Source organism: Acanthaster planci, linkage group LG05 (genome assembly GCF_054643075.1).
Source record: "Acanthaster planci isolate LZ-2023a linkage group LG05, COTS_SCS, whole genome shotgun sequence".
In the NCBI taxonomy this organism is placed as follows: Eukaryota; Metazoa; Echinodermata; class Asteroidea; order Valvatida; family Acanthasteridae; genus Acanthaster; species Acanthaster planci.
Window position 1 is genome coordinate 1,198,209 of NC_141781.1, and position 10,829 is coordinate 1,209,037.

General features: G+C 38.6%; 3 protein-coding genes across 6 annotated transcripts in view; 1 reads left to right on the plus strand and 2 right to left on the minus strand.

The window, feature by feature from the left end:
* The window catches only part of gon4l (gon-4 like), a 30,579-nt gene extending 28,758 nt beyond the window's left edge, over window positions 1–1,821 (minus strand). For both annotated transcript variants that reach the window (XM_087136574.1, XM_087136573.1), the window contains exon 1: window positions 1,717–1,821. The gene's annotated coding sequence lies outside the window, so the exon portion shown is untranslated. The remainder of the gene's footprint in view (window positions 1–1,716) is intronic.
* Window positions 1,822–1,919: 98 nt separating this feature from the next.
* LOC110985872 (lysM and putative peptidoglycan-binding domain-containing protein 3-like) lies at window positions 1,920–6,785 on the plus strand. Its single transcript, XM_022247302.2, has 2 exons — window positions 1,920–2,489; window positions 2,966–6,785. Exons 1-2 carry the CDS (start codon window positions 2,127–2,129, stop codon window positions 3,530–3,532), a joined length of 930 nt encoding a protein of 309 aa, XP_022102994.1. The 5' UTR covers window positions 1,920–2,126; the 3' UTR covers window positions 3,533–6,785.
* Window positions 6,439–10,787, minus strand: polr3gl (RNA polymerase III subunit G like). 3 transcript variants are annotated; one of them, XM_022247303.2, is made up of 7 exons: window positions 10,682–10,787; window positions 10,402–10,579; window positions 9,712–9,841; window positions 9,074–9,205; window positions 8,642–8,721; window positions 8,017–8,127; window positions 6,439–7,716 (listed from the first exon to the last, which is right to left on the minus strand). In XM_022247303.2, exons 2-7 carry the CDS (start codon window positions 10,525–10,527, stop codon window positions 7,627–7,629), a joined length of 669 nt encoding a protein of 222 aa, XP_022102995.2. In that variant the 5' UTR covers window positions 10,528–10,579; window positions 10,682–10,787; the 3' UTR covers window positions 6,439–7,626. The 3 variants fall into 3 exon arrangements, with proteins under 3 accessions (XP_022102995.2, XP_022102997.2, XP_022102996.2); XM_022247305.2 differs by having other exon boundaries at window positions 10,402–10,568; window positions 10,682–10,782; XM_022247304.2 differs by having other exon boundaries at window positions 10,402–10,589; window positions 10,682–10,761.
* Window positions 10,788–10,829: the final 42 nt, after the last annotated feature.

Below are 10,829 nucleotides of genomic sequence, written 5' to 3' on the forward strand. Positions count from 1 at the left end.
ATATGGACAAGCACACGTACAGTAACACATGCAGTGTCTTACACAAGAGAACACGCAGATTAACCAAACATGTGCGGCAATCAGAGGTGCCTTAGAAACCTAGGTATTCCTTTTTAATTTGTAACACTGTAACCAAGATGACCAAGTATTTCTTCCTCCATGCATCTACATCCCGCCACTTTGAATCTAAGTTTCTAGATGCCAACAATTTAAGGTCGAAGGCATCCAACTATTAAAGAGTATGTCTGTCATTGCCTGTGCTGTGACAAAAGAATAAGCCTTTTCGACGTTCACAATGCATAATGGGTTTGGATGACAAACTGTGCATCTTATGCATAAACCTTTGGGGGAAGTGAACAAGTCAGAAATCAATTTTTTATTTTTTTCAGAACATTTCTTCAGAACCTGCTCATCAAGTCACAAAAACAAGAAGAATAGTAAAAGAAGTATTTTGCAAATTTTTAATAAACAAGAAAATAATTGCCCTTCATTATCTTTTGAAGTGGGCACCAGCTGATTCTGATTGGCCAATATGATTAATATCCATTATCAGAGTCCAAGACAAAATCTTTCTGTCACAATTCGCTAACGATGTACATTCATCTGTCTAACACACATACTCACACATGCGCGAAATGCATTTTGAGTTGCCTTTGTAACGGGGAAAAATGGCACACTATGGGGAACTCAAAAAACAACAAAAACTCTAACTAAACCAAGGATCTTTGAGGGAAAAGTCACAGGAAACTGAATTAATGAGGACTCAGACACCAGTATTTGACTTCAAAAAAAGGGACAAAAAGAATTTATCAATGAAAAAAGTACTAAAAAATGCAAAAAAACCCACAAAGACTTAAGCACTAAAAGAACATTGAAAAGACTAAAACCAAACACTTAAGATTTAAAAGGACTAAAAACCAAAACCCAAACAGTGTGTAAAATGGACCTTATGAGTTTACACTCAGACTTCAATCACTGACTCCTAGCAGAATACGGCTCAAGCAGAAAACCACACTCCAATTAGGAGGAACAATACATATGAAGTTGACTGGTCTCTGCTGATCTGCTATACTGAATGTGTCCAGATGCTAGACCATGTGCCTACACTATATAGGGGGAGCTGGGGCTCAAAAAAAATAAACAGGGGGGCACACTACTGAAAAAAAAAATCAAGAACTCCAACCTCAGGCTGGGCCTAAACATTTTTAAAGGGGAATTACTTCTAAGTAAAATCATGTATTTCATAACATACTCATTTCTGGTTCTGCCACACCTTTGCCAAGTAAAAATGTGAGAAAAAACTGTTGAAAAAAATTTCATAAAGTAGAAGGACTTTTATACCCTGAACGTTACTCGCAATGCAATGTAGACGTCGTCCCACCTGGGCTAACTTGAGACTATCAACGCTTACAGTGTATCCTAGCTAAAAGGAAACAAATACTCAGGGGGTCCTATAATAAGGCCGTGTCCGGACAGGCTTCCAGAGCTACAGCTAGCCTAGGTCTATTGTCTGTGCATCTCCGTGTATTTCCAATAAAGTTTAGTCCTAGATCTAGCTCTAGACAACAGATTCGGGTGCAGTCTACATGAGCCTACATGAAGTTCAACATCATTTCTTAAGCCTTCTTTCAAATACATTGCAAAGTTCCGTAATATCTGCTGTCTAGCTAGTATATTTCTATTGCAATAATACTAGACCAATAGTTCATTTCTCACCTCAACATTCAATTTCCAATCTTATCGCTTCAAATTTGTGAATTTTAGCATTTTGGAGGGCATACGCCACCGAAACTGCTTCAGATTCAGCGCCCCCCTTGTATAGCTACATAGCGCCCTCTGTCAATACCTAACGCTGGTTCCCTATTCTTGCAAATTCCAAGAACCGAACCAAAGTACTGGAAACCAGTATAGATGTCAAAGGTTACCGGAAGTACCATCGTGTCATCAGGTAGACGTCGTGTGCATTTCGTTTGGAATGAATGTTGAATTTCAGTGATTTCCTGACATTTTCTCCGAAAATAGTTTTAGCCAATTGTACTGTTTTGTAGGAGATGTCTTCATGATTCAGAAAGATTTCACTTGAGTAGAATGAATGGCATTTTAACCACCAGGACGGTGGCGATATTATGACCAGCACCGCAGCCGGTTCGGGCGTCAAGGCAGCAGTACGGGACAAGCATGAAACCACGTTGTACACTGCGGGGACAGTGGCCGTCAAGGGCGCTAACGACCAGCTGCGCTCCGCGCTACTCCCCGCCAAAGGCCAAGTACAGAACGTGCCCAACTCCCGTGTCTATGTTTTCGGCAATGCCGATGTCGCCGAAGACGAACTCAATGCAGACTCACAGAACTCTATCGAGATGTTGGAGCTCCGTCCAAGATCGGGGAAAGTTAAGAAGAAAAGAAAAAATGTTGAGCCAGTTATTATCGAGAGGGACATCGAAAGTGGAGACACTCTTCAGATTTTTTCCTTACAGTTTGGATGTCCAGTAAGTGATTGGAATGGGGACATGCCTCTTATTAATGACATGCTTATCTGATTTTAAAAATTAATAAATAAATAGGCCCAGGCTGTGCCTAAAGACTGTGTGAAAAGTAGTCAAGTCATGATTGCATTTATGTTGAACCATAAGTCTAATGACAGGAGGCCCTGACTTGTCCATCATTGTCCATGACTTCCAGCCAACGCGATAAAAACAACCCGAGGTGAACGCACTTTCCCATGTAAAGCAATGTAAAATGCATTTGTTTTTACCTCTCACTGACCTGACGCCACACAAAGTCGCATCCACAAATTGTTGTTCAGCACAATCTTGACATTTACACAAATTTATTGTACTGCTCTCGAGTTCGTTGTCCTATGAGTGGATTTTTTTCAAAGGCAAATCAATTCTAATTTCATCAACTTGATCAAGTTTTGTTTGTGCAGTGAGTATCAAGAAACGTTCTGTCTTTCTGGTCTTAGGTTGCTGAGTTGAAGCGATGCAACAATCTCATCAATGACCAGGACTTTTTTGCTCTAAGGAAGATTAAGATCCCAATCAAACAGCATGGTCTTCTGACAGAGGAACAAGAGGAAAGGAGGCGACGCCCAAACGCAGCCTCCAAGATGGAACCTCCCGATGAGAGCCACCTCGTTAATGGGGGCTTCATCAGTGAGGAGGACGAGAGTGACTACGGGGAGGAGGACAATCTCCTAGTACGGCAGATCAGTATCCGGGATTGCATGCGGGACAAGACAACAGCCAGAGACTTCCTGAAAAAGATGGACCAAGACCTGGAGAAGATCTGCCAAGCCACGCAGACGCAGAAGAAGTCCCTGGAGGAGGTCACTTCAACTCTGACCGAGCCCCGCATCCACCCGCTCCTGCTGCCGTACTTCGAGAAGCAAAGAAAAAGGACTCATTGGGAAGAGACATGTGGACTAACCTGGAAATCAGCATGTCTAATATTTGTCCTGATAGCTGTTGCTGTACCTACTTTAGTAGGCATTTATTTTTATTTTTTTCCCCATTCTAGCAAACAGCCATGACAGCTGCTTGCTTGAATGAAAAAATAGTTACTGTTAGAATTCTAAATACATGTTCATCTTAACTAAATCTTGGAGAAAAACAATTATAAGAACTAAGCCAATTGTACAATGTAATGTTAAACCTTTGACTATGATTCAGGATTGAATCTTGAATGTATGCAGCCTTGTTGTGTACATATGTTCAGTATCTGGTCCTGCTTTGTGGTGCTCTGATGTATAGACAGTGGGAGTTGTTTGGAAATTTTGGGGGTTTTACGCTGACGTGTCCTTTTCTTCAAATGTAACTTGTTATCAATTGTAAAACAAGCTTGGTCATTTTCAGACCTTTTGTATTTCGCACTTCCCATAAATCAGCCAAACCAAAGTCTTGGAAATCAGCAGTCATGTTTGTTCTTTATAATGTGCCCAAGAATGTGTCTGCTAATATTGCAGTGAAATCAAGCCACCAGAAAGTGTTCATGTTCATGCAGTTTGCAATTCACCTGTGCCTTATTTTCATTGTACACTTGTTAGGCCATTTAAGTTCCATATCTGGTACCCTTTGCATTTCATACTAGCACAGATGTTCTGCTAAATAATGAAGGTTCTTGTCTGGGGGAGGGGGGGTTAACATTGTACCATCTCAAGACGATTGCTTTGGGTGGTTTTGGTTTTGTTTTGTGTTTGTTCGTGTTGGTTTGAAGTGTTTCTGAATTCAACATGTCTAATGGAGGAAACACATCTAAGCAAAATCAGTGCATAAAAATTTGGCCCACCACAGTTCAGGGTTTTTCGTAAGTGGTTCCATTTTATTGCAAATGTAGGGTTGGTCAGTGGCTAATGATTGAAAAGAAGCTGAATAAAAAATGAACTGGGGATATTTTAACCAAGTGTAAATAAGCAAGTTGTATACATACATGCAAATGTTTTAAAATGTTGACAATTTTGTCAGACCAAAATTACCTGTCAGTTTACATCAGAACACAACTTGAGAGGAAAACAAGGTCATTTAGTGGGGATGTACATGTATAGTGTTTATAGTAGAGAAATTGATAATTTATATATTTTACCAAATTAAATGTGTAGAAAAGAAAGGGGTCATTTTGGTGTACATGCCTGAATGTGGCCACACGGACATTGGTCAAGAGGACGTGTATGTGCTTTTTTCTGCATCCGAAAGCACATGATTCTTAACAGTTTGTTGTCCAGCATTCAGGAATTAGTTTTCTAGTGATAGCCTGCACAACTTCAGAGGAATGACATGGTCCTTTTAGATGAAAAAATCTGTCTTAAAATAAACTGTTTATCCATCAGTGAATAAAAATGAAGAACAGATATGAAAAGTACCTCCTCTCCCCCCCAAAAAAAGAAATACTTCCACGATGTCATTGTAGTGTTCTGTATGAAATCAAAATGTCGAGATAAGGAACCAACAGAATTTTTTTATTAGAGAACTTTACTCTTGGTATTCCTCTACAGTACGCATGAAGGACAATATCTCATGTTTTGGGTCATCCGTTTCATGCCATTTTACACACGGACAAACTAATTACTCTCTTGTGCAGGCTCATGTCGACTGTGGTGCATTACAATCCTGACGTTTCAGGCTGCATGTAACCTGCTTGGCTGTGGCTTACTGTAATGCATTGACCAATGGAGACGGCCACATCCACCTCTCATAGATGTGTGTGGCCATTGGATGTGTTCGGATATTTTTAATGAGGCGTAATTATTCCTGTGATCGTATGTTTGCATTGTTACTGTCATTGTTATTTTTCAAAACTTGATCCTTCACTAACATCCCGACTTGGCCTTCAGTAGCCAGTTAGGCAGAGTTTTTCCATATGGCTCCATGCACTATATGTGTTGTGTATAAATGAATCATGCATAGTTTCCATTTGAAATACCAGTACAATGTACGCACAATTCTGGGAGTAAGGTTGTGGACCGCTGCCGTTGATGAGAGTTTGGAAGGGGAATTAATTGATGTTCATGGGGCCTGAGAGGAAGGGGAATTTTAAATAGGAGAAATGGAACCTTTATATCGTTTAAGGTCTGTGGAATTTCTTGGTTTAGAGGTTGTTTTGCTGGTGTCAGATGCTGTTCTCTGTTATTTTAATATCGTTACAATGAATGCACAGAAAGCTGACTCAAGCGTATCCCACTCCCAGAAGCAAAAAAATACCTTTTACTGTGACATCATACGCGTAAGGTCTATACTGGTTAAGTGTTAGCTCCCAACATATAGCAATATTCTCTATTGACACTCCATCTCCGCGATCTGTTCATTTACATGGGGAGGTTTTTCTGCTTTGTCATGTTTGTTGGAGAATTGTTTAAAATGAGGAAACTTCCAGTTATTTAGTTCTTTACAAATCAGCTCTGAAACAAGTTCTTTAGTTTGAAACTAAGTGTTTTTAATTGCAGACCTGCCTTTTGGTATATATTTTGTGATTGTGTAAGGCGTTAGCTGTTGAGTGTTGTTTCCTAAGTATCAGTTCAGAAGTACGGATTATAAATGTATGTGGTCAGAAAGAATGTAAACACAAGGGTTTGAGTAAATAGAAAAACTGCCTGACCTCTTAGATTAAAGACAAAAATAGAAACAGACTCCAATAGAAGCCATCATTGGTTGATGTGGGGAGAAAAACTGTTTCTTAAAAAAAAAGAAAGCTTTTGAATGACATGGTTATGATGACAGGGTATGCAATACAAATATAGCACCAATCACTTCCACAGGCAAGAACCTTAGTCACCTGTGGGAGATTAAATTTGTCTCAGTGATCTAGGACATGAGTTGTCACCTGAAAATGCTTTTACCAGGTAAGCAGCACTGACATTTTAATAAATCAGTGAGAATTTCTTTTCCAATGTCCAGATTTTATAGCTTGTGGAGGGGTTTTCACATTGAGCTTGATGCTACGATGTTGAGAATCCTGGCACTCGTTTATTTCATATACATGTAGCTGGATTGAGGGCAAGGTTGGCAAGACTCCTTGGAGAAATACAATTTTAAAATCTGTTTCCTATCTTGAACACCAGGTGCAAGATCTGTAGGTAAAATATTATCCGATTCCCAGCTGGTAGATTTTGTAAAGATCCTAAAATCTGAAAAATGTTGTAGATTCCCTCCCTCACTATTTGACTTGTATTTATTTTATTGTAGGGCATGAAAGTTGCGTCGTCAAAACATTTTTAACTAAATCATGTAAAACAAATTGTCTTTTATTACTTCATCAGTCACCAAAATAAATCTTGTGGATTAACAAACATATTTGTCCTTGGTTTTGTATTAAATCATTACAATAATCGTATTTGCAACCGTTAGATTGTCCAGTGAGCACGTGTAGTACAATTGAATTTTCCATGAGAGAATTCATTTTCTTGAAAAATAACTGAAGACGGCATTTAGAATCGAATAAAAAGCAGATCTACATACGGGTGTTTCACAATAATGCACCTCCAAGAGTTTGCAACGCTTTGTCCAATCACAATGCGCAAAATCTGTTGACCCAATGCACATTTGGAAAGGGTTGTCTTGTCAAATTTCGCGTGTTGTGATTGGCAAATACGTTCCAAACTCTTGGAGGCACACTATTGTGAAACGCCTGTATTGCAAGTGACTGTGTACTCCAGGGAACGTGGTGGACACAATTTACTAAAGGGGATGCCAAAGCCAATTCGTGTTTCATAACTACTTTTTTTTCATTTACATGTAATTTGTATTCCTCCAAAAAGCAAACAAGGTCTACTGGTTCCAGAACAAAAATGGGCCAATCAGGACATCTGACAGATCCACGTGACATTACGGGTGCTCAGCTTTGGACCAATCACCTTCCTCAGTAGATTGATCTTCTGGTTCCACAGCAAGAAAGGGCCAATCAGAGCATCCAACAAATCCATATAACATTTTTAGTGCTTAGCTTTGGACCAATCACCTTCCTCAGTAGTGGAGTATCCAACAAATCCATATGACATTTCTAGTGCTTAGCTTTGGACCAATAGCCTTCCTCAGTAGATTGGTCTACTGGTTCCAGAACAAGAATGGACCAATCAAAGCATCCGACAGATCTATGTGGCATTTCAGATACCTAAGTTTGGATCAATCAATTTCCTCAATAGATTGGTCCGTCATCAAGCCCATCATCGTCATCATTCACATCATCCTCTCCATTATCAAAGTACGACATAATGTAATCTGTACCCTGTAAGTAAAAACAATGTACGGGTAAACACATAAAAATCATTTCTGGGAAAATCTTCAATGTTGCATTGTATAGTAACAATTTAAGCCATCCCCTTCAAACAATATTATCAACATTCAAGCAAGGAACAGAATATAATACCTAAACTTAAAGTGAACAAAACATTCATACAAAAGAGATCAACTTGCATGCACATGCATATTATGATCGGCCGGAAACAATTCAACACAATGAGCAAAACAATACCACTTTTCTGACTTGTCATGTGACAGATCATGTGACTACAATCACATGACTAACCTCTTCTTGGTCTTCTTCATCATAATATTCCTCCTCATCAATTTCTTCTTCATCTTCCTCATCTTGCTTCTCATCTCCTGATCCTGCTTCTGTCTCCTTTTGTTCCAACTCCTGTTCAAAAATTTGCAATCTTAAAATGACAAAAATTCAATTTAAATCTTTTACTGGACAAAATTTCATACTTTTGATTTAACCACTCACAGGCTCTACCCAATGATTTTCAAAGAACAGCAAACGATTGAACTTGAAGTTATTAAGCACAAGTGTACATTCTGAAAGTTTGTCTCCATTTCAAATATCTAGAGTGTTCGAGAATTTTAATGAAGAGGAAGTATTCACGAATAATGGGATTAAGAAATAAACTACAAAATTGAACACAAAATTGAAATCTCCAGCTCTGGTGCTCTACAGAATATACAGCTTTCAGTATAAAGAGCACCATATTGAAGACACTGTTACAAACAAGCTATTTTCTGACGGTCCTAATCTCTTGAATTCTTTGTTTTTTCCTTGTTTTCCAGTAATTTCAGCATTATATTTTTAAACCATTTTCAGCATGTGAATAGTTTCAGCATGTTATTGGGACACTTTGACAAGTTTAGAGACAGAGAAAACTCCAACTTACAGCTAGTCTTTGGGTGACAACCTCAACATCCTTCTTGGAAACGTTCTTTGCAGCTTGGAGATTGGGTTTCATCCCAACTTCTGTTCAATCAAAAAATAATTTGATGAAACAAATGCAATACGATTCATTATTATTCAAGATTAATTGATTACTTTCCACAACATTTTTGGATGACTAAGTAGCATCTAAAAAGTTGGCCCGGAACATACTGATTCCAATTCGATGTCCACTTATTTGAATGTTCAACAAAGAGGCTCCACATTTTGATAGAGTCACACATTAAAGACACTCAACATATCCTCTTGAAAAATGTCAAATACAGAAACTGCTGTAGACTTATTTCAGACCTGAAGTTTGGATCCAAACAGAATCTTTTCTAAAATGAATCCAAAGGCAGAAAACCTAGAATGAGAAAGCAAGACAACAACTTACTTCTTGTGGCCTCTCCTGGTTTTCTTACTCTAATTTTCAGTTCTTTTGGGAGTCGTTTCCAGTCTGGAGTCCATCCAATAGTATTGTCTGTGTTGTTACTCATTCGATACTTGTCAGAGTATCTCTCAATATCTGAAAATTAAAAGGGTTGATACCTTTAAGTTAGAAAGCACTTCTTCACAAAAACAAGATGTTATGATGTAATGAGGGTCCAGTATTCTCTTACTGCACACGATATCCCACACTTGGGCTGAAAAGACAAGCATTTCAAAATGGCAGACCGAGTCAGCATACATGTAGTGGTTCTTTCCTTACATGATTTCCATTTCTATGATCCAAAGTTTGAACCCCACCAGTGGTGCCGAGTGAATTGGGTTCTCATGCCGTACCGGATTCCGTGGGTTTCCCTGGAATATCTACCCAGTTTTTCTCCCACCTCTAACAAATATTTCTTCATAAGCTCAGGTAGCATAATTGGTGCTTACTGCACTGTTAGACGAACAGAAATAATTAAAATAATAATAATTGCTCTCGTGGACTACGCTAAGAACATATTGCACTTATTGAACCAATTGTACTTGGCTCTATTGTTGCTCAAACAGACATTTCTATTGAAATTGCATTTAATAAAGATTTGCCTTTCTTTTTGTCCTGAGGTTTGATGAAGTAAGGTGAGTCTTTCATTGTAGTCCTGAATTCCTGTTTAAGTAATAGCATGTAGTCCCATTCATCTCCTGTTGGCAAGGGCACAGGGCGAAACTCCAAGGGCTACAACCAAAATATACATGAAGGAACGAAAGTTAAATACGGTTAAAATCTCATAAAAACCAAAATTAGATGCACTGAAAATGTCTTTGAATCACTTGGCAACATGCAATAACAGTGACCAGGTCACATTCAATTCACTTGTTACCTGACCTGAAAATACCAAAGATTAACTTACTGTTATATGTATCCGACTGTGAATCAAGTGTGTACTTGGCAAAAACTCTTTGATAACTTAAACTATTTGCTAGGCCTATTATGTCTAATTTTTGTTACTTTGCGGCAGTACAAATTTGATGAATAGGCATAGCTAACGTTATCGTGGTTAATGTAATAACAACTTCAAACATGTCAAATAAAACCTTAAATTTTCAAGTTCAATAAAATTAACAAGTTAAGATTCCAAGAATTAAATTAGTTCCTACTCTCATAACTGTGAGTCACACTCTATGTGGCTCATAGTTTTGGGAGTAAGTTAGTCATGTTAAGCCTAGTTGGAAATCGGTGAACATGGTGAAAGAATATTGGCTTTAGAAAATTCAGGATAACAGAAACTTTCCTACTGGAAACAATGGTGGAGGTTGTGATGTCGTTGGGGGCAGATGATCACCACGGCCCAAGCCTAATACCTCAGCGGTGAAAGCCACAGTCGAACCCCCTCTACCTCTGCCGCGGCCACGCCCCGCCATTTTGAGAACTCGGTCAAATCAAGCAACTGCTGAAGATCGGTCTAAGAACTAACTGCGAGAAACTAGTTTTTAAAAAGTCTGAGCATAAGTTCAACCATATCTTAAAAACTGAAAACGAAATTATTATTTATCACAAATTTTTAACACTACTAACAGAGTGATCACAACTGGGATCATCCGATCAGACCCTGCTGACGGAAAAACGTATTTCAACTGGAGGCTGCCATCTTGCTTTTACGTATTGGTTATGTCACATGGGACAACAAAGAATGACATAATCTTTAAAATGTCACAGTTTGAAA

Bases quoted from the DNA above. Each gene is read 5' to 3' on its own strand.
- LOC110985872 (XM_022247302.2), top strand. From the start codon at position 2,127: ATGACCAGCACCGCAGCCGGTTCGGGCGTCAAGGCAGCAGTACGGGAC. The intron at 2,490-2,965 runs GTAAGTGATTGG...TTCTGGTCTTAG, and splicing joins CCTTACAGTTTGGATGTCCA to GTTGCTGAGTTGAAGCGATG.
- polr3gl (XM_022247303.2), bottom strand. From the start codon at position 10,527: ATGGCGGGGCGTGGCCGCGGCAGAGGTAGAGGGGGTTCGACTGTGGCT. The intron at 9,842-10,401 runs GTAGGAAAGTTT...TTTTGGTTGTAG, and splicing joins AACCTCCACCATTGTTTCCA to CCCTTGGAGTTTCGCCCTGT. The intron at 9,206-9,711 runs GCAAATCTTTAT...TTTAATTTTCAG, and splicing joins ACCTCAGGACAAAAAGAAAG to ATATTGAGAGATACTCTGAC.